The following is a 22589-nucleotide window of genomic DNA, read 5'->3' as shown; positions in this document are numbered from 1 at the left end:
ATTTCTTTTTCTGAAAACTAGTTATTCATACCCTTCGACTATTTATCAATTGGGGAATGGCTGTTATTGTTATGAATTTTTCTCAGCCCTTACACATGTGACAAATGAGGCCTTTAGTCAGATAAACTTGTAGTAAATCTTCCTCCCCACCCAGTTTCCATCTTTCTTTCTAATTTTGGCTGCACTGGTTTTGTTTCTTCAAAAACTTTAAAATTTCATTTAATCAAAATTATCCATTTTACTTCTCATGATCCTCTCTATCTCTTGTTTGGTCATAAACTCTTCCCTTATCTATAGAGCTCACAGGTAAAGTATTCCATGGTCCTGTAATTAGTTTATAGCATTAGCCTTTATTTCTAACTCATGTACCCCTTATTTTGGGAGACAGTGAAAAATGTTGGTCTATACATAGTTTCTGCCAGACTACCTTCCAGTAGTCCCAGAAATTTTCGTCAAATTTTTTGTCCAGTGATGAATTCTTTTCCCCAAAGATTGGATCTTTGGGTGTGTCAAATACTATCTAGTGATTATGGTCATTTACTACTGTAAGTTGCGTGCCTAAACTATTCTACTTATCTACCTCTCCATTTCTTAGTCAGTACCAGATTATTTTGATGATTACCTCTTTATGGTATGCTTTGAGACCTGGTACATGAAGCCATCTTCCTTTACCTTTTTTAAAGTGATTCCCTTGATATTCTTAACCTTTTGTCCTTCCAGATGATTTTTGTTATTATTTTTTCTGACTCTATAAAACAATTTTACTATACTTTGTAATACCAATGTATTACACTGAATTAATTAATAAAGTAACAGGTAGAATTGCCATTTTTATTGTATTGGCTTGGCCTACATATAAGCAATTAATATTTCTCCAATTGTTTATATCTGCCTTTATTTATGTGAAAAGTATTTTGTAATTGTACTCATATAGTTCCTGGGTTTGTCCTGGCAGGTAGATTCCCAAGTATTATAAATTGCCTGCAGTTATTTTAAATGGAATTTCTCTTTCTATCTCTTTTGCCTGAACTTTGTTGGTAATATATAGAAATATTGGTGATTTGTGTGGGTTTATTTTCTATCCTGCAAATCTGCTCAAGAAATGGATTATTTCAATTTTTTTTAGTAGATTCATTGTGGTGCTCTGAGTATAACATCATTCATAATGCAAAAGGTGAACATTTTGTTTTCTTATTGCCTATTCTAATTCCTTCAATCTTTTGTCCTAATGCTATAGCTAGCATTTCTAGTACAATATTGAATATAAGTGGTGATAATGTGCATCCTTCCTTCATCTTTGGTTTTATTGGGAAGACTTCTACCTTATCCCTATTACAGATAATGCTTTCTGATAGTTTTAGATAGATACTACTTATCATTTTAAGGAAAGTTCCGTTTATTCCTGTGATTTTTAGTGTTTCCAATAGGAATGCGTTCTATATTTTGTCCAAAGCTTTTTCTGCATCTATTGAGATGATCATATGATTTTTGTTGTTTTTGTTATTTGTATGATCAGTTATGCTGCTAGTTTTCCTAAAATTGAGTGAGACCTGGATTCCTGGTATAAATGCCATTTGCTCTTACAATAAGGCCTTTGTGATATATTGCTGCAATCTCCTTGATAATATTTTACTTAAAATTTTTATTTCAACATCATTATGGAAATTGATCTATAATTTTCTTTCTCTGTTTTTGCTTTTCCTGGTTTAGTGTCAACTAAACCACGTTTGTGTTATAAAAGAATTTGGTAGGACTCCTTATTTGTCTATTTTTCCAAATAGTTTATATAGTTTTGGAATTAATTGTTTTTTAAATGTTTGGTGGAATTTACTTATAAATCCATCTAGTCCTCTGGATTTTTTCTTATGTAGTTCATTTATGGCTTGTTCAATTTCTTTTTCTAAGACAGAATTATTTATGTATTCTATTTCCTCTTCTGTTAATCTGGGCAATTTATATTTTTTAAATATTAAAATACTTCACTTAGATTGTACAATTTGTTGGCATAGAATTGGCAAAATAGGCTTCTATTTCATATTCATTGGTGTTGCATTCACTCTTTATTTTTGACACTAGCAATTTAGTTTTATTTTTTAATAATCAAGTTTATTGTTACTTGTTTTAATAATAAATGTTATTTATTAAAATGTAATCTATTTAATTCTTTGCCCACACACAATAAACTCTTGTTTTAATTATTATCTCAATGGTTCTTTTATTTTCAATTTTATTATTCTCTCTTTTGTTTTTCATGATTTCTAATTTGGTGTTTAACTGGGGATTTTTAATTTGTTCTTTTTCCATTTTTAAAATTGCATGGTGAATTCACTGATTTGCTCTTTCTCTATTTTGATGATGTAAACATTTAGAGATAGAAATTTCTCCTTAGCATTGTCTTGGCTACATACCAAAAATTTTGTTCAGTTTTGTCATTGTTGTCATTTACTTTTATGGAATTGTTGATTATTTCTTTGATTAGTTCTTTTACTCACTCATTCTTTAGGATTAGATTATTTAGTTTCCAATTGATTTTTTTCTTTTTTATAATTAATTAATTTTTTGTTTTTACATTCACTTCCATAAGATTTTGAGTTTTGAAATTTCTCCCCCTCTTTCTCCTCTCTCCTCCCCAAGATGGCAGGGAATCTGATACAAGCTCTACTTATACATTCGTATTAAACCTATTTTCACACTAGTCACGCTGTAAAGAAGAGTTAGAACTCATGGGAGAAACCATGAGAAAGAAAAAATAAAACAAGAAAAGAAAAGGAATCATCCATTTTGCATTTCCTAATGTTCTCTATCTCTTGTTTGGTCATGAATTCTTCCCTTCTCCATAGATCTCACAGGTAAACTATTCTTTGGTCTCCCAGTTTACTTATAGTATCAGCCTTTATATCTAGATCCTGTACCCATTTTGACTTTATCTCACTATAGGGTGTAAGATGTTAGTCTATGCCTAGTTTCTGCCAGTTTCCTGTTTTCCCAGCAGTTTTTGTTAAATAGTGAGTTCTTATCCCAGAAGCTGGAGTCTTTGGGTTTATCAAATAGTAGATTACTATAGTCATTGACTGCTGTGTCTTGTGTAGCTAACCTATTCCATTGATCCAGCACTCTATTTCTTAGCCAGTACCAAGTAGTTTTGATGATTGCTTTTTGTAATACAGTTTAAGATCTGGTACAGTTAGGCCACCTTCCCTTGCATGTCTTTTCATTAATTCCCTTGATATTCTGGACCTTTTGTTCTTCCAGATGAATTTTGTTGTTGTTTTTTTCTATCTCTATAAAATAATTTTTTGGTAGTTTGATTGGTATGGCACTGAATAATTAATTTAATTCAAGTAGAATTGTGATTTTTATTATATCAGCTCAGCCTACTTCATTGTCTATGGTACCTTTTAGCAGAATGTAGTTTCCTTCCTTATCTCTTTTATTTAGATCTATTTTTGCTTTTGCTTTGTCTGAGATCAGGATTGCTACCCATGATTTTTTTCACTTTAGCTGAAGCATAATATATTCTGCTCAAGCGTTTTAACTTTACTATGTGTGTTTCTTGTAAACAACATATTGAAAAATTATGGTTCTTAATCTACTCTGACATCTGCTTCCATTTTATAGGAGAGTTCATCCCATTCAAATTCACAATTAGGATTACTATCTATGTCTTTCTCTCCATGCTATTTCCCCCATTTATGCTTTTTACTCTGCTTTCTCCCTTTCCCTCCTCACTAGAGTTTTACTTTTGACCACTGCCTCCCTCAGTCTGCCTTCCCATCTATTTACCCCCTCCCTTTTCTTTTCCCTTTCCCCTCCTACTTCCTACAGGGTAAGTTAGATTTCTATACCTAACTGATTAAGTTATTCCCTCTTTGAACCAAATCTGATGACAGTAAGGTGCAAATAATGCTCATCTCCCCACCTCCTTTCCCTCTACTGTAATAGGCGTTTGTGCCTTTTCATGTAATGTAATTTACCCTTGTCTGCCTCCTCCTTTCCTTTTCTAACAGTACAATCCCTGTTCACAACTTAGATTTTTTTAACATCACATCAAAATCAACTTATACCCATGCCCTCTGTCTATGTATATACCCCTTTTAAATGGTGCAATAGCAATACAGTTCTCAAGAGTTACAGGTGTCACCTTCCCTTGTAAGGATGTAAACAGTTTGCCCTTATCAATAACATGGTTTTTTCTCTCCTGTTTACCTTTTTATGCCTCTCTTGAGTCTTATATTTGAAGATCAAATTTTCTGTTGAGCTCTGGTCTTTGCATCAGGAAGGTTTGGAAGTCCCCTATTTTGTGAAATGTCTATGTCCTCCCCTGAAAGATTTCACTGGGTAGTTGATCCTTGTTTGTAATCCGAGCTCTTTTGGCTTATAGAATATTTTGTTTCACCGATCTTTAAATGTTGAAGCTGCAAGGTCCTGCATAATGCTGACTGAGGTTCCATGATATTTAAATTGTTTCTATCTGGCTGCTTGCAGTATTTTCTCTTTGACCTGGTAATTTTGGATTTCGGCTACAACATTCCTTCACATTTTCAATTTGAGGTCTCTTTCAGGAGGTGATTGGTGGATTCTTTTGATGACTACTTTACCTTCTGGTTCTAGGACCTCAGGGAAGTTTTCCTTGATGATTTCCTGAAAGATGCTGTCCTGGCTCTTTTTTCATCATGGTTTTTAGGTAGACCAATAATTTTTAAATTGTCTCTCCTGGATCTATTTACAGGTCAGTTGTTTTTACCAATGAGGTATTTTATGTTTTCCTCTTTTTTCCATTCTTTTGTTTGTTTGACTGATTCTTGATATCTCACAGTCATTAGCTTCCACTTGCCCAATTCTGATTTTTAACAAATTGTTTTCCTCTCTTAGATTTTGTGCATCCTTTTCCATTTGGCCTATTTTATTTCTTATTGAGTTCTTCTCTTCAGTGAGTTTTTGTGCCTCCTGTTCCATTTGGCCAATTCTACTTTTTAAGGACTTGTTTTCTAAACTCAGTTTTTATCCTTCCTTTTCTAAGCTGTTGACTCTCTCTTCCATACCTCTCATTTCTTTTCCCAATTTTTCTGCTACCTCTCTTATTTGATTTTTAAAATCCTTTTTAACATCTTCCAAGAAGGCTTTGTGGGCTTGAGGCCAGTTCACATTCTCTTTTGAGGTTTCTGGTGTGAGTATTTGACAATGTTGGCCTCTTTTAAAATTGTGCTTTGATCTTCCCTGTCCCCATAATAAGAATCTATGATCATTGTCCATTTCTGCTTTTTGCTTATGGTATTTGCATAATTCCTGGCTTTTAGAGTTGAGCTCTCCTGTTGAAGCACAGGAGGTACTGACTCAAGCTTTTTGTGCTGGGGGCCAGATCTGATCACTGGCTTTGTGTGCTGAGGCATCAGGTGCTGGCAGCTGGAGGGTGGAGGGGTTTGGCAGCTTACCTGGTGCTAGCTGGGGTCAGCAACACTATGGGTAGGAAGTCTGGTCCCTGGGGGATGCCTACTCACCCAGGTCTTGCACTTGTATGTTTGGCTCTTGCTCACCTGGGCCTTGCACTCGAGTGTCTGGCTCCTGGAGGATGTCTGCCAGCCTAGAGCTGTGACTCCTCGAGCTGTGCTTCCTCGAGTTGTGCTGAAGTATTGGGAGATTTGGCTGCTAGAGAATTCTGGTGCATGTGGTAGTTTCTGAGCTGGTATCTGCCGGTTCCCCTGCTTGTGCTGAGGCACTTGGGGGCCCTGGTATTGGTGTTTGCCTGTTCCACCATCCTGGAGCTCAGGATCTCCCCCTGAGGTGGTGTTTGCCATTTGTTTACTGAGACCCTTTCCTCACTGTATTACTCCCCTTCCTGCAGAGCAAGAGGGGCCTTTCCCATTAATCCCCCAAGCTTCCTGGGCTACAAGACTACTGCACCCATTTTTCTACTGCCTTAGCTGTTCCTGGGTTTGTCTGGGGATATATTTTCTGGGCTCTTAGAGGTTGGTTATGGCAGGTGAGAGCAACTTACTTCTTACTCCACCATCTTGGCTCCTGGAAGCAGAAGTCTCCAATTAATTTTTAATCTTTATTTCCATGGCCCTTTATTGAATGTAGTTTTCATTGTATTATGATCTGAAAAGGGATGCATTTAATATTTCAACCTTTCTGCATTTACTTGGGATGTTTTTAAGCCTTAGTAGATGACCAATTTTTGTAAAGGTACCATATACAGCAGAGAAAATTTATAGTCCTCTCTGTTTCCATTCAGTTTTCTCCAGAGGTGTATCATATGTAACTTTTCTAAAATTCTATTTACCTCCTTAACTTCTTTCTTATTGATTTTATAGACAGATTTATCTACTTCTGAGAGAGGAAAGTTGAACTTTCCCACTAATATTGTTTAACTGTTTATTTCCTCTGATAACTCATTTAACTTTTAAGAATCTGGATGCTAAGCTAAGAGGTGTATAATATGTTTAGTATAGCTATTGATTCACTGTCTATGGTGCCTTTTAGCCAAATATAGTTCCCCTGCACATTTCTTTTAATGAGCTCTATTTTTCTTTTGTTTTCTCTGAGATCATGATTGCTTTCCCTGTTGGGTTTTTTCACATCAGTTAAAGCATAATAAGATTCTGATTCAGCCCCTTATTTTTACTCTGTTTCTCTCTGTTTCAACTGTGCTTATTGTAAACAAAATATTGTTGAATCCTGGTTTTTAATCTATTCTGCTATCTGCTTCCATTTTATAGATAAGTTCATCCCATTCACACACACAGCTATGATTACCAACTGTGTATTTTTTTCTTGCTATTTTCCCCCTGTTTATCCTTTCTCTCTTTCCCTCTTCTTCTTCCTCTCCCTCTCCTTCTCCCTCTGTTCCTTTCTCTCTGTCTCCTCTCTCTCTTTCTCTCTCTCTTTTTGCTATGTTAGTCACATTTCCCAAATACTTTATCAATGGCCGTTCTGCATACGAATTGGCTGTAATTGAACTTTCACATTCATAAAGGTCAGTAACTTTTCATTAGGAAATCTCTATCCACTATGCCAGGGCTGTTGGAAGTCCACATTAATATTTAGCTGTAATCAAATAAGGCCACTTTGAAGAAACTTCAATTAGATCTCCTTAAAAATGTACATTGTTTGTAAAAATCTAATGACTGTTTACTTAATAATTTCAAAAAAATGACAACTATTTTTTATTTTTAAAGTTAACTAACCTTTTAATGACTTTGTTATGTCTGCTTTTTGTTAGAAAGCATTTGAATATTTGGTTGCAACATGGAGACTCGCAACTTATCCTCTAGAATGTATTGGTTATTTGTGACCTAAAGGGCTTCTTGATTTGGGTTAGGTAGGAGAATGTAGATTCACAGCAATAAGAAGTTGAAAAGCATGAAAGCATTTTTCAGGCATGTTGCCAAATGCATGAGTATTCTACTGCAATTTCCCATATTTAAATTGGATCTTTCTTAGCATCAAACAATGACTTTAAAAAGTCATCTACTGAGAGCTCAATTAATTTCATCTGTAGTTCTTTAGGTGTCTTGGTGATATCAACTATGTGAGACTGAAATGCTTATTTTAGTGTGATGTCATGATTCTCAAAGTCAGTGAACCTTTCATTGTATTCTCCAATTAATAGGTCTATAACAGCTGCACATTCTTCAAATGATTTTTGTATATCATCCTGCTCATCAGTGACCTTTGTTAACTGGGGAAAATGTTCTTCCAAATTTTCCTTTTGAAGAAGTGTTTTGAAAAAAAAGATAGCTGTTTTTGAAATGCCTGCAATTTTTGCTTGATATCATAGATAGACTTAGTTTTACCTTGCAAAGAAATATTCAAGTCATTTTGATTTGACATGATATCACCCAGAAATGCAGCATTCCTATAGAAATCTTCTTTTAGTAATTCACATTTCTGATTCTGTTCTTCAAAAAATTTAAGTATCTGTTCTTGTAGAGATAAAATTTTGGCTAACACCTGTCCCTGCAATAGCCAATGCACTTTAGAATGATATGGCAAATACACACTGAATATTTCATCATTCAGCTTTGGCATGTTATGAAACTGACGATGCTGTGTTGCATTTTTAAGAATGTAGTTAACAATACTTATCATTTGTTGCAAAGTGTCACTTAAATATAAGTTTTAGCACAGAGATTTTGCTGATACAAGATACAATGAAAAGAAATGAGAGCATCTGGATCTGTTAACACTTTTTTATCTGTGCAATAAATTCTTCATATTTTCCTGTCATAAAAGGTGCACCATCTGTACATATACTCACTACATTTACCAAATTCAGTCCAATTTCACAACATTTGTCTTGAAGTTTGTTAAAGATATCTATTCCTCGTGTCCTGTTCGCAAGAGTAGCCAAAGCAAGTAACACTTCATAGTAAAGAAAGTCTTCTGTTATGACCTAAATGAAGAATAAAACCTGTGCGAAGTCAGTAGTATCAGGTGATTCATCCAAAGCAATTGAATAGTATATATTTTCCTTTTGAAGTATTGCAAGAATTTGTTCTGTTAAGTTGAAGGCTAAATCATGCTGCTGATCAGTTATGCTTCTCCTTGGAAGAGGCAGTTTTTCATACTTTGAAACATTATCAAGGTCCAAGAACCCTACAACCTCGACAATGCAGTCTTTCACAATTTCTGCATCACTAAATGGCTTCCCTTTCCCCCCAAGTATATAAGCTACTTTATAAGTTGCTTCAGTGGCATTATCTCCAGCTTTGGTTGCTGCTTGAAAGAACTGTCTTTGCTTTTGCTTTTCATCTTTTAATTTCTGCAATACAACTTTTCGTGCCTCTCCCTCTAATTTAAAATGTTTGTGATCCTTACGAGTGTTATAATACTGATGAGCATTGAATTTCTTTGATATTGATATTGCAGCATCACAAAGTAAGCAAATCATCTTATCTTTAGTAATCCTCGTTAAGAAATCTGGGCTGTTAAGTAGAGAGAATTAAAAAATATCATAAAGCTGTACAACTATTCAAAAATTCCACTTCAAACACAGTGCACCATTGTCAAAAGCTGATAAGAGACTGACATACTCAACTCCATAAAATCTCACCAACCTGTCTCATATGGTAATGGTGCTAGCCAGGCAGGAGAATTTAGAACCAAATAATGAGCATAGCAACTGTCAATTTAGCCCTTATGGCTTACTAATGTTCAAAATGTGCAGGTCAGTCTGGGAAGATCACTTTGTTGAAATTTATTTTACTCTTTGGTACTTTAAATACATTCATTTTAAAAATAAAACAAATATAAAAGACAAACAAAAATGTATTAATAAAAATAAAAAGGATTTGTTCTGTAAAATTTGGATTCAGTCAAAAGGCCAAACTTAAGAACTTTGAAGGCTGCATATGGCCTTAAGGCCACAGGTTCTCCACTACCATACTATGCCATCATTTCTCTTAGAAAATACTCAAACCACCCATTTCACATATTGCATTCCTCCTAGAAGATAAAGACTTTTTCTTGGACTGCTGAAGAGATATTTCACATTCACTTCAATCCTGTACTATCTAAGCACCTCACAACAGTTTTCTTGGAAGGTTGGCAAAGTCCAGATCTCCTGGCCCCCTCATTGCATTTCTTTACTTCAACAGGCATAGTCTTAATCATCTTCTGTATGATCAGTGTATATTGTTAAAGACATTTCTTCCTGTACAACTGGTACCAGACTCTGGAACTCAACTCTTAAACTCAAGATTATCATCAATCAACCAATAACCATTCAGTAAGCACCTACTATATGTCAGCACAGTGCTAGGCACTGGAGATACAAGTTCAAAGAGCGAAACAATTCTTATTGTTAAGGAACTTATCTTCCTGCAAGGGTGATAAGAAATATGTATATAATTATATACGGAACAAATATAAAGGTAACAAATAGAAATAAATACAAAGTAGTTTTAAATACAAGGTAGTTTGGAAGGGAAGGCCCTAGCAGTTGGGGGCATTAGGAATGACTTCATATAGAAGAGGGTGTTTGAGCTGTGTGCTGAAGGGCAGGATTCTGTGAGGTAGAGGTGAGGAGGAGAGACATGGAGGGTGGGTGGCAAGGGCACTGAGACAGAGAGTAGGGACAAAGAGAAGGCCAGTCTGGCCTTCATAGACTGTGGGAAGGGAAGTAATGTGAAATGAGGATGGGAAAATAGGTTGGAGCTAACTTGTGAAAACTTTAAAAAATTAGGCAGAGGAGTCATCTATTTGACTCTGTAGGCAAGAGATAGTCAGTGGAGTTGATTGAGTAATAGGTGACACGGTGAGATCTGCACTTAAGGAAAGTCACTATTGGCAGCCATGAAGATTGGCCTGGAGTAGAGAAACACTTGGGACAGGGGGAATAAATAGGAATTGGTAGCAACAATTAAGGCTAGAGGTGTAAGGGGCTGAATTATGGCAGGATCAAGACATTGCCCTGTGATATCATTGTCCTCTTAGAAAATGAGGGACAAGCAACAACAATGGAGGGAATGGATGCAACACATATGGAAAAAGAAAGAGTAAGATTTGGCAATTGATTTGCATGTGTGTAGTGAAGAAGAGTGAGGAGTCAAAGACAGCTCAGGTAATGAACTTGTGAAGCTAGGGGAATGTAGGTATCTTTGAAAAAAACAAAGACCTTTGGAAGAGGGTCAGGTGTTTGAGAAAAGATAATGAACTCTCTTTTGGACAAGCTGAATGGGAAATGCTTCTGTTAATCCAATTTAAAATATCCAATAGGAAATTGGTGATTCAGGATTGACACTCAGGGGAGGGATTGGTGCTGTGTTCATATTCTGTGTTCACAGAATAGGGGATAGAAATTACAAAGTTGGAAAAGTCAGTGCCGGGGGTAGGTGGGTGGTTAGCTAGTCTCTGACCTGTATTCGGAAAAGGAAAAAAAGGCTGAAGAAAACAGCTAGAACTACGAGGTCTAGAGACGCCAGTATCAGGTTTATCTCAGCAAATTTATCTCCCATTGTATGTGCTTCCCTGTAAGTTGCCATGGTTTGGTTGGGGGAAAGAGAAATTCTCGCTTCCCTTCTTGTTGCATTACAATCTAGAAATTTATGGGAGAAACAATAGGAGAAAAAGTAACACGGGGGCAAAGTTGTTTATGTTGCTCACTCTTACAGACCATAAAAGAGAGGGAGAGAGTTTCCTTCGACAAGATCCTGTCTCCCCTGCTATTCAGTCTCTAAACAATTTCAAGGCAGCCTCAATTGTTGCCAAGCAGGATGCCCCAGTGTATTCAAGGCAAGGTACTAGCGCAACATCTAGCTCCATGGGAGGTGATCCCTCCCCCTGATAAAGTTCCATGTAAAATCATCAGGTTAATAGTGTGGGCCTCATCCAATTGATCAGAGGTTCCCCAGGTTATCCTTGCTCCTCTGTTCCCTCCTTTCCACACTACCATCTAGGTCAGGCTGTCATAAGTTGTCCCATATTGTAATAGCATTCTGAGTCATGCCCTTGATAACAATCTTACCACATACAGTCCGTATGCTAAAACAATCTTCCTAGTACAATGCTCTAGTTTTGTCATTCCTCTACTCCCAAACCTTCAATGGCTCCCTATTGCCATTAGGATAGAATATAAACTTATTATGCTTGCAATTACAGCCTTTACCAATCTGGCTCCAAACATCTACCTTGTTTCACATTGTTCCCTTTCAAAGATTCTAGGCCTAACTATTCACCCATACTCTCCTGTATTCTCTCACCTCTGTGCTGGCCTTGCTGGTCTGAATCCTTGCTCCACAGCTGCTCCTACTGAGTCCTTTTCCTTCAAGGCCCAGCTTAAGTGGTATCTCCTCTATGAAGCTTTCCCTGATCTTCTCCCTGCCATCATCTGGTGAAAAGTGATTTATTTTTCTTCAGATTTTTCTTGAATATTTTCTTTGGATCTCATCTTTCCCCCATAATACGACCCTTATCATAATTATTTGTGTAGATGCCCTATACATCCTAATAAATGATATTGAAAAGAAAGCTTTGCAAGGGCAGTGACTATACCACTGTTCACTTTTGTCTTCTGAGCATCCGACACCATTCTCCACATATAGGGATGGGGACTGGATCTCCGATTTTATTGTTATAGGAAACTCTAACAAGTGAGGAGGCTCTCTCTACCAATGCAGACCAGCACTTTCTGTGTAACTGGTACTCTTAGAAAGTGCCTGGAGAACTAAGGAGTGAAGCTACTTGCCCAGGATCATGCAGTCAGTATGTGTCACAGGGTGATTTAAACCCTGCCTTTGAGTTGAGTTCTCTACACACCACTCCAAGCTGCCTTCTTTAGCAAATGATGAGACTTTAATAAACATTTGATTTGCATTGTTTCGTTAAATCAATTCTTTATCCCTGTGGGATGTGAGTCATTATTAAAACAGCTTGTAAGTAAGGGCACATAAAGTATCTTTTAAAAATTCACTTTAGGTGGGAAAAGATATCAATGGACTCACTGTAGCCTCACTGTGAATAAGATTTCAGATACTGTACAAACTTGTTCCTCAATGAACAATAAATATTAGAGAGGCATAAATAGTAGAAATGGAGAAATATAAATTACAAAAATTAAAGCTGTTTACCTACTGAAGTATCTATGCGTTCTAACTACTTTTCAGTATTCAAATGACAGTTTATATGGTGTTAAAAACTTCAGCTAATGAAGACACACTTAATTTGTTGAAGAAACCAAACTCTATCCCAATGTTTGGCTGCTTGGTTTTAAGAAACACTTAGCTAAGGAGCTGAAATGTTTAGAAAGCTAATTTCTTCTTCCTTACTTTCCTTATAACAGAAAGCGCCTCTCTTGATTTTAACTCAGATGAATTCCCTGGTGGGGTAACTTTTAATCTTAAAATAGTGACTCAATCCTTGAAAATAGCTCTTCAGGGCCAAACTGGAGTTCCAAAGTTGCAAGGAAGGCTCTGCCCACCTCATCTCCTGCTCAAAACTCCTCTGTGGCTATTCCAGTTGCTGATCCAATCTGCTGAGGTATTCTAAAAGATATTCTGGTTGAGGTGCTTAAAGATTGTTGGGAAAATATTACTTTTTAATATTGTTTGAACATAACTTTATGTGACTAGAAATTTTCTAACCCCAAACCATGGGTCATGCTGACCTCAGAGACTGTCCAGGGAAGGCAGAATGCTTGCTCTGGGTCTGCCCACCCAGGTCTTTTGGTCCACCCAAAAAGGTTGTGTTTTGGCTTCATCCAAATTTTATTGAATATTTATACTTAGGTGCTGATATACTTCTCAAGCAGCTTGCATATGTGTAGGCCTCTCAGCTTTGGGGCAGGGAGTCACACTTTTTCTGGCTCCTTTCTTTGCTGAACCAACTTAATAAAATTATTTCTAAAAACCTTTGTTTAGGTTTTGGGGTTTATTTTTGACCCACAAATCTGCTGGAGCATCTCACAATAGTTCTGGAATATTCTTTTTGCTTCAAGGTTCAATCTCAATGCTTCCTTTTCCAGGAAGCTTCCCTTCATATTCTCAGCTAAAGGTGATCTCTCCATCAAAAAATTTTATTGGACCACTTGTCTTTTTGGTAGAACGAAGGCAGTGCAATTGGGGTTAATTGCCCAAGGTCACACAGCTAGTAAATGTGTCAAGTGTCTAAGGCTGAATTTGAACTCAGGTCCTCCTGACTCCAGGGCCAGTGCTCTACTCACTGTGCCACCTCGCTGCCCTGGGACCATTTGTTTTTGATCCTCTGTCTTTTTGCCTTGATTTCATCTCTTGGATCACATGTATTTGGGCCTGTGTTGCACAGTTCCATTAGAATAGGGATTCTTTATTTTTTGTTTGTTTGTTTGGGCCCCTTGGAAAGGACAGTGTTAAGGAGAATGCCAAATTATAATTAGAGGTTAGAGAAAATAAAGATGTAATATTTTTCTTATCCAAATTCAAGAACTTCCTGAAATTTAACCATACTAGATTAGGAAATCTTACATCAGACTATTAGCTTTCTGAGGGAAGTGACTGGACAATTTTTCACTTCTGCGTTACCAGCATCTCCTTTTGTTCCTTGTCTATCTTAATAAATGTTGCTTGAACTGAATTGTTCCACTGAATCTGTTATCCATTCCCTTGGGAATATCTACTTAGCTTTTTGATGAGAGTTTATTTAGTAAAATAATGGGGCAAGAGGTCATTAAAAAATTACATTTAATAAAAATTATAACACTATACCATACAAATATATACTTTCCTCAACAAGTAATAATGGCCAGTGTAAATAAATACCAATTATAAATATTATATAAATATAATAAATATCAATATCAATTATAAAACATTACAATTGTTCAGCTACTGAGCACAGATGAAACTTCTCTCTATTCTTAGGCCTTATATTTTACAAATGACAGCTTAAGTTATTTTAAAAACAATCCAATGAGTGGTGCAATGGATAGAACACCAGCCCTGGAGTCAGGAGGACCTGAGTTCAAATCCAGCCTCAAACACTTGACACTTATTAGCTGCATGACCCTGTGCAAATCACTTGAGCCCCATTGCCTCACCAAAAAAAAAAGATGAAAACAACCAGTGAATTCATATAGTTTCCATTTGTTGCAGAAATGACAGTCCTTTTTAACTAATGAATGCTGAGTTTCAGGAAAGTGGAAATTGGTCAAGGAGCTCAAGTCTACTGAGAGTCCATTTCTTCATCCTCAGTCCCTGAGTTTTCTTGTGAGCTTGCTCATGAACAGAAAGACCTTTCTGATCTCCACTCTCATGATTTCCCAGGCACAGTGACTATATTCTTTATCTTGTAGGTACTGGCTCATCCCTTGGAAGTAGCTCTTCAGGGCCGGACTGGGGTTCTCACTTCCCAAGGAAGGCTCTTCCCACTCCACATCCTGCCCAAGACACCTCTCCAGCTGTTCCAGCTGCTGATCCAGTGCACTGAGCAGTTGCGTGAGCTGGGTCTGATTCCAGGCAGCAGGAGGGGCATTCTGGCTGAAGATAGTGAAGATCTGCTGGAGCATCTCATAAACAATGACTGTGCCATTTTCCCTCTGGAGTGGGCTACCTTCCATGGCTTCCTTTGGGAAGTTGAAGTTGTTTCTGTCCTTCCAACATGGCCCCAGGGAAAATGTGCCCATTTGGTGCAGAAGTGAGAAGTCTTCCAGGAGGCCCTGAGTCAGGTCACAGCCCAGGGAGCAGAGGGTGCTGGAGCAGAGCAGCATCAGGGTGACTGGCAACAAGGTCCAGGAGGTCATGCTGATGCTGAGGATAGTTTGGGTTTGGCTGAGCTGGGAGACCAGTGAGCCTTTGTCTCAGCTTCTTGGCTTCTGTGACTTCTAAGCCCCTCTTTCTTAAATAGTGCTGAGTGTAGTTTTCACTTCTTAGCATGGAATTTCCCTTTACTTTCTGCTTTCTTTTACCTAATTTCTACATGTTTTAGAAGATACCAAAAGAAAATCATCATTTCCTTTATTTGTAAAAAGGCAACCAAAGTCACCAGTGGATATTTGCTGGATTAAGTTTTGTGTGTAAAGGGATTCCTCCTGGCAGTGTTGTATCTCCCCAGCACCTAGCATGCTCTAGTGCAAAGGTAGCAGTTACAGAGTCTCATCAGCATTAACTATGAAATAGCTCTTTCCACCTGCCCATTCTTTTTATCCCCATTGTACCCACCAAAATTCAGGTCATCATCTCCTTTTGCCTATGGAGTTGTAATAATTGCATTCATAATAATAAGTTACATTTATGCAGAAACTTGATGTTTTCAAAATGCTTCCTGCAAACTCTTGTGAACACACAGTAAACTAATGTTGTTTTGATTTTATTGGTGAAAACCTAAGGTTCTCAGAGATTTAAGTGACTTTCCTAAAAATACTCAGGTGATAAGTATTTTAGTTTACTTTTTGTCCAAATCTGACTCCTTTAGTCCCATCCTGCCATCTCCTACTTCATTTTAGTTGTGTGTCTCTGCAGTGCTTTCCTCCACATTTCCATCTCCTGGCATCTTTCTTGTTCAGTGCCCAGCTTAGTTGTGACCTCCTCTATAATACTTTCTTTGTGTCCTTCTTTCCATTTTACCTGCCCTGTATAATAGGCAGCGCTGTGTGTATGTGTGTGTGTATGTGTGTGTGTGTGTATGTGTGTGTGTATGTGTATGTGTGTGTGTGTATGTGTGTGTGTGTATGTGTGTGTGTGTGTATGTGTGTGTGTGTGTGTGTATGTGTGTGTGTATGTGTGTGTGTATGTGTGTGTGTGTGTATGTGTGTGTGTGTATGTGTATGTGTGTGTGTGTGTATGTGTGTGTGTGTGTGTCGAAACCTAAGAACATGCTATGAACTGAACTATTGAACTGAAATGATTTCTAAGGTACTTTCCCCTTCTAACCTTCTAGTATTCTGTGATTAAGGCCTGTTATATAAGATAGAACCAAACTGGATCAAAAATGAGATAGGTATGAGTATATCTTTAATGAATCAAGGATGGCTTTTAACAATAGTCGGGCTCAATTTTTATTTTCTTTATAGGGCAGAGTAAAAGTGGGCAATGTCAACTCCATAGATTTCCCTTTGAGACTTGCTCCCGTGGAAAACAGGGTGTTATTGTTGTTGTGAGGTACCCGCTAAAGCCCTGTCATGTGGTGGCTTAGGTTGCAGTAGAGGACAGATCTGACAATTTTTGTTTTCATTTAGAATCCGCTGAATCTCCCTTGGTTGTACTTTCCAGTCCTTGGAAAAACTCCTGGTTTGTGGCTTGACTTGGCTTCAATCTGCTTTCTGAGTTGCCGATGTCATTGCATTCTATTCTGCTAAGCTGAATTTCTACTTGTTCAGTGGGGAGAGCAGTTCTTCTACTTCCATTTTCACCACATTCGATGTGTTTTCTGTTTCCTTTAATCAGTTTCATCACTTGAGCTTTCGAGGATTTTCTTCCTGGAGAGGGAACAGTTGGTCAGAGGGGAAATCACTTTTTCTACTTACTTTTTATCATGTTTAATGGGCTTCCTGTAGCCTCACTGTGTTTCAGTGGAAAGAAGATTGGCTTTGGAGTTGGAGGACCTGTGTCCAAACCTGCCTCTATCACTTTCTTCCTAAGTCACCATGGGAAAGTCACTTTGCCTTTCCGAGCCTCAGTTACTTCATCTGTAAAATGCGGGTGTTGGCCTCAAAAGCACTTTTACAGCAATGTCTCCATAGCAGTGATTATATGATCTTTTGATGTTATTCAAGCCTGGAGGTAGCAAGTAGGAACAGAAAAAGAGGTTCTAGATAATGAGGATGCAGAGAGCTGGCCCAAACACAGAACCGTTAAAGCTTTATTTTGTTGCCTTTCAAAATGGAACCCATTTTTACAACTAAGTAACTATTTAAAAACATTTATTGATATGTTTAATCCTCTTTGTACTTTATGTATTTATGTATATATGTATTTATGTATATATCTATCTATGTATTTCTGAAGGAAAAAAATATTTCCTTCCCTCAACTTAGTGAGCTGTCCTTTGTAACAAAGGCATCTAGGTGGCACAATGGATAAAATGCTGGGCCTGGAGTCAAGAAAACCCGAGATCAAATCTTTCATCGGACTTTTGAAAGCTGCATGACCTTGTTCAAGTCACTTAACATTTATTTACCTCTGTTTCTTCATTTGTAAAATAAGTATCATAATAGCATCTTCCTCCCAGGCTCATTGTGGGGATGAAAATGAAATTATATGTACAAAATGCTTAGCACAGTGTCTGGTATATAGTAGGTGCCATGTAAATGCTAGCTATTATTAGTATTTTATTATAAATAAGAAATAGAAAAAAAAAGTTTACCAAGATCAATCAATGCTTTTACTAAGTCTGATTGTATATTCCATACTCATATTCCTCCTTTCTCCAAAGAAGGAGAATTTTATATCTATCCATCTATCTATCTATCTATCTATCTATCTATCTATCTATCTATCTACCTGCCTGCACACACACAGATACATACGTACATATATGTTATAGAGTTTTAGGACAGACAAAAATACAAATAAAAAAGGATAAAGTAAAGATGAAATAATATTTCATCCTAGAGATATTAGGAAGTCACTGGCATTTATTGATCAGGATAATGACATGGTCAGACTTGGGCTTGAGGAAAATGGATGGATTAGACTGGGGCAAGACTGGAGGCAGACAAACTAATTAGGAATCTTTTACAGTAGTTTGGGCTAGAAGTGGCAGGATGAGTACAGTGGAGACATGTATGACAGAAATTGTGATTCAAGAAACGATTTGGTTTGGCAGTTAGTTGGACATGTGGCATAGGGGAAAGTGAGGCATCAGAATCAAGAATTAATATCAAAATTTGGAACATGGTGGGGAAGTTTAGAAGAGGCATGTGTTTGTAGTATTTGAAGGAGGAGGAGGTAATGTAATCACAATCCATCCATACCTGTCCACTCTTTCTCACCACAGGAAAAAAAAAAAGAAAGAGAAAGAAAATTGCATGTGGGGCCTTCCTCACTTGTCATTGCTTTAGATGCTAGGGAGTGTCTGCTGTAGCAAAATAGTGATGGCAGTGAGGGGAGACAGAGGTCGAGGATGCTTTCATAGCTGCTGTGGGTGTCTTGGTCATATCAGTAACCCTGAGAAACCAATGTCCTCAGCATCCAAGGAAGGCAGAGGTGGGAAGGGAGAATGAGCGGGGAGGGGGAATGTTTAAGGGTATGGTGTCCTTTTGTTGGAAACAAGACCACCAGAAGAATAGGGTGAAAATTCAGACAGTCTTCCCACCTTCCAACTGATCACATGTTCCTAACTGGAAAAGTCAAGTGCCACCTAAGTTTACTTATTCTATGTGAGGCCAATGTTCTACAAAATCGGTCCTTAATTGATTGAAATAATGCTGCCATCTACTGGTTGAAGTTGTCATGTGTTGCTGAGAGACTAGACAAATGTACTTGGGCCTTCAACAAAGATCTGAGGACCCTAAGTCAACTTCAGGGAGTACATTTCTTGAATCAGCAACCTTCACCTTTTCATGCAAAAGTTCTCCTTTGTGGAAGTCACTTAAGAAAGACTCGCCTCAATGGATCTTAGAGGTTTGTTTGTTTGTCTGTAACCCCTAAAGGTGAGACACTATTAAAATTTGAGCTTTGAAGGATAATTCTAAGTTATTATCTCTCATTCCTTCTTACATTCTCAGGATCCAATTCCCTCACATCAAACTTTCATTAAGAGAGTGACTGGCTGAAACTTTTAGCAAGACATTCTAAACTAGGGACTTTCCTACAAGAAGTCAATTCTTTTAAAAATTGAATTAGTCTGTTTCATGTTACAAGAGGGCTAGATAAGTATCGCTGGAAGTCTACCAATAGAATTAGATGCATTATTTTGTTTTGTTTTTCTCATAAAATTAATTTCTTTTCCTTTTTTTAAGAAGAAAAAGTAATCAGCTGGCTTTGGGAAGGAACCTTAACTCACTGATTCAGGGCAGAGTTGGCTAAATTGAGTTGAATTTAAGTAGAAAGAGGATGATATCTATAATCCTCAACTCATAATTCTTGTGGCATTGCCTTGGAAATACATGCTTCTGAAAGTAAGTGAATGTCACTGAATAGGCATTTTAACCCAGAGTTCCCAAATGCCCATGATGGTAACAGGACAGTAGGAGAGGACACAGTGTGGGGGCACTCCAGGTCTCTTTGCTGATGATTCCTTGTGAAGATGGAATAGTTTCCTAATGCAGGTCAGGCATAAGTGGAACAGAGAGCCAGAACAGGAAAGCAGAAGTGACAGTGGGTGAACCGGGTGAGACACAAACCCCAAGCCACAACATTTTCTTTCCCTTGTGTGTGTCCAAAGAGCTGCAGGAAGCCAATTACTATTAACAGTCCAAACTCTTCCCTTCTTGTTCCCCTCCCTCAGAGAGGAAAGGTGCAGTGGAGGCAGAGGAACCTATTCTCTGTACTGAAATTTGATGAGGAAAGAGAAAAATATATAAATTCTAAAACTGGATGCTATGAAAGGTAATCAGCATGACACAGAGGGAAGAATGACAGTGAAGGAGCTCTTACCTAAAGCCACCCCTTTACTATAATAACCCTGTCTTTTCATGACATCTTGCACATATTAGAGATCCTTAAGGGTTGTACCCTATTTTCACCTAGTGAAAAGCAGGTGTGGGAAGGCGGAGGAGTAGTTGGAGAGGCTGGAGGGTTTCCCCCAATGTAAGCTCTTTGAGGGCATGGACCATGTCTAATATTTTTAAATAGAGATGCACATTTTACAGCTCTCTGAGCCTAAATATGGCAGGGAAAATCCAGAAAGAACTTCCTCTGATTTTGCTTTCTAAATTCTTGGCTCCTTTTTCTTTTTCTGTAAACCCAAAGATAAAATGAAGAGCCTCAGGAAAAGAAGAAGCTTAATGAGTAAGAAAGTTCTCAAGTAGAGGAAATATATAGAGGCATTATGCCTACTGCACAATAGTTTGTAAATGAATTTTTTTAAACTTAATTAAGAAATGAATTAAGTTGAAAAAGCAAGGAAACACATAAGGTTCCAAAATAATTTATTGTCCAAATGTAAAAAAAAATACATTAAATAGATCTCTTGAACAAATAAATAAATAAATATTTGAAAAAATGAAACAACTAAATTGTTCGGTTTTCATTTCAAATCCGATATCTTGGATGCCAATTGTTCCAAAGAACGATAGTTGGTTTCAGGAGCACCCATAAAATCTGTAAAAAACAAAACAAAACAAAACAAAACTAAGTTAAATAGATCTCTTGAATAAATAAATAAATATTTAAAAATAAAACTACAAAACTGTCCAGTTTTCATTTCAATTCAAGTATGTTGGATGCCACCTACTCCAAAGAACAACAGCTGGTGTCAGGAACACCTCTAACATTTGTATGCACTGTCTAGTTTCTGAAGTGCACTCTCCAGGTCCTCCAATTTTTTAGAAATTCTGTCCATTTAAAAAGGAAGATAAAATTCTGTCTGATTTCCCCCTGGACAATCTTCCAGGCACAGCTGCAGTACTTTTTGTTTTTCAGATAGTTCATTATTCCTTGATAATAATTATTGAGATGCAAGATGCTCTCTTCACTCCCCCAGGTGCTATTGGCCTGATCCATCTCTTCCTTCAAAGCCATTTCCAGATGCACCATTTGCTGATAGATTCCCCTGAGGAATGTCTCAATGATGGTCTTATCTACACCAGGACTGGCGTTTTTGCTGCTGAATAGCAAGAAGATATGCTGGAGCATCTTATGGATGACCATGGTCGCATTCTCCTTTTGGTATGGCTTAGGCTGTACAATCTCCTGGGGGATCTTGAAGTCCATTCTCTCCTGTAGACATTCTGGAGGAATTTTTCCAATCATTTTATTCAGGAGACTCACACTCCTTTGATTGGTTTTTCTTTGATGGAAGCGAAGTGAGTCAAAGCCTTTAGAAGAGACAGCAGCAGAGAGGAGCAGGAGAAGGGCCAGCTGTAAGATGCTGCTGTTGGCCATAGTGAACTTGTGAGGAGCTGGCTGTGTAGACACTTCCAAGATGTGTGGTGCGAATGGCTTTCCTCCATGGGTGTCAGCTATTTATTGAGAGATGCCATCCATACTTTTCTTGATCACGGGAATTTCCCACTTTCCAGTTCTCATTTTCATTTTTGTCATGTCATCTACATTTTTTTTCTACCATTTTGCTCTTTTGCCTTAGGTGTTTAGGAATTTATGTGGTTGTGCTGCTTTAAACACAAGTATACCACAAAACCACAAGAGTTTTGTATGTTTTCAGTGAGCTTTTAACAACAGAGAAGGAACTAATTATCAGAATCAACTGTTCCTTCTCAATGAAAGCATCTATGTCAGGGAGACCATTTATAATACAGAGTAGTTCTGTTAGTATAGTAAAGCTTACTTTTTTCTTTGGCTTCTTCCATAAATTTATTGGTTTATAGCAATTGTAATTTTTATTCCTAATTAATATCCAATTTACACTGTTATCTCAAAACAATTTGATTAAAGTGCAGCTGGAGGATTAAGCACCAGACCAGGAATCAGGTAGACTTGACTTCAAATTTGGCCTCAAATACTTTCTATTGAGGTGATCCTTGGCAAGTCACTAAGTCTCTATCTGCCTCAGCTTCCTCACCTCTAAAATGGGGATAATAGTAACACCTACATGCCAGGATTGTTGTGAGGATAAACTAAGATAATATTTGTAAAACTCTTCGCAAACGTGAAAGGGATAGATGAGTGCTAGCTATTTTACTACTACTAATAGATATTGTTTGTATTAAGAAAACTCTGGATCTTGACATGTTACTAGTCCTTGTAATTTGTCTTACTGTGCAATTAATCTTAGGTTCAGATTTGCACCTGCAATAAGACACACTCCCAATGGAATAATGCTTTTATTAAAAGATGGGGAATGCTATATTGGATTTACAACAACAATAACTAACAATTCCTAATAACACAGCTAATCACAGAGAAAGTGACAAAGACACAGACAGCAACATAATACATTACTGATTCGGGGAAGCACCTACAGCTGATTCTTCAAGCTGGGGAATCCCGGGGTACAGCTATCAGGGTCCCGATCAGGAGGGTCCCAGGCAGAGCATCTTCTCCATGGGTGAGATT

General features: G+C 37.5%; 2 protein-coding genes across 2 annotated transcripts; both read right to left on the bottom strand.

Annotated features, from left to right (window-relative positions):
• Positions 1 to 14662: 14662 nt before the first annotated feature.
• LOC118833554 (interferon tau-2-like) lies at positions 14663 to 15214 on the bottom strand. Its single transcript, XM_036740919.1, has one exon. The coding sequence runs from the start codon at positions 15212 to 15214 to the stop codon at positions 14663 to 14665; it is 552 nt and encodes a 183-aa protein (XP_036596814.1).
• Positions 15215 to 20861: 5647 nt separating this feature from the next.
• On the bottom strand, positions 20862 to 21494 carry LOC118840459 (interferon beta-2-like). Its single transcript, XM_036747972.1, has one exon. It carries the CDS (start codon positions 21456 to 21458, stop codon positions 20862 to 20864), a length of 597 nt encoding a protein of 198 aa, XP_036603867.1. The 5' UTR covers positions 21459 to 21494.
• Positions 21495 to 22589: the final 1095 nt, after the last annotated feature.

The sequence above is a fragment of the Trichosurus vulpecula genome, chromosome 1 (assembly GCF_011100635.1).
Source record: "Trichosurus vulpecula isolate mTriVul1 chromosome 1, mTriVul1.pri, whole genome shotgun sequence".
NCBI classification, from domain to species: Eukaryota; Metazoa; Chordata; class Mammalia; order Diprotodontia; family Phalangeridae; genus Trichosurus; species Trichosurus vulpecula.
The sequence above is the reverse complement of the archived record's forward strand: the minus strand, read 5'-3'. Positions and strand labels throughout refer to the sequence as shown.

Excerpts from the sequence above, each read along its gene's own strand:
- LOC118833554 (XM_036740919.1), bottom strand. The coding sequence starts at position 15,214 with ATGACCTCCTGGACCTTGTTGCCAGTCACCCTGATGCTGCTCTGCTCC.
- LOC118840459 (XM_036747972.1), bottom strand. The coding sequence starts at position 21,458 with ATGGCCAACAGCAGCATCTTACAGCTGGCCCTTCTCCTGCTCCTCTCT.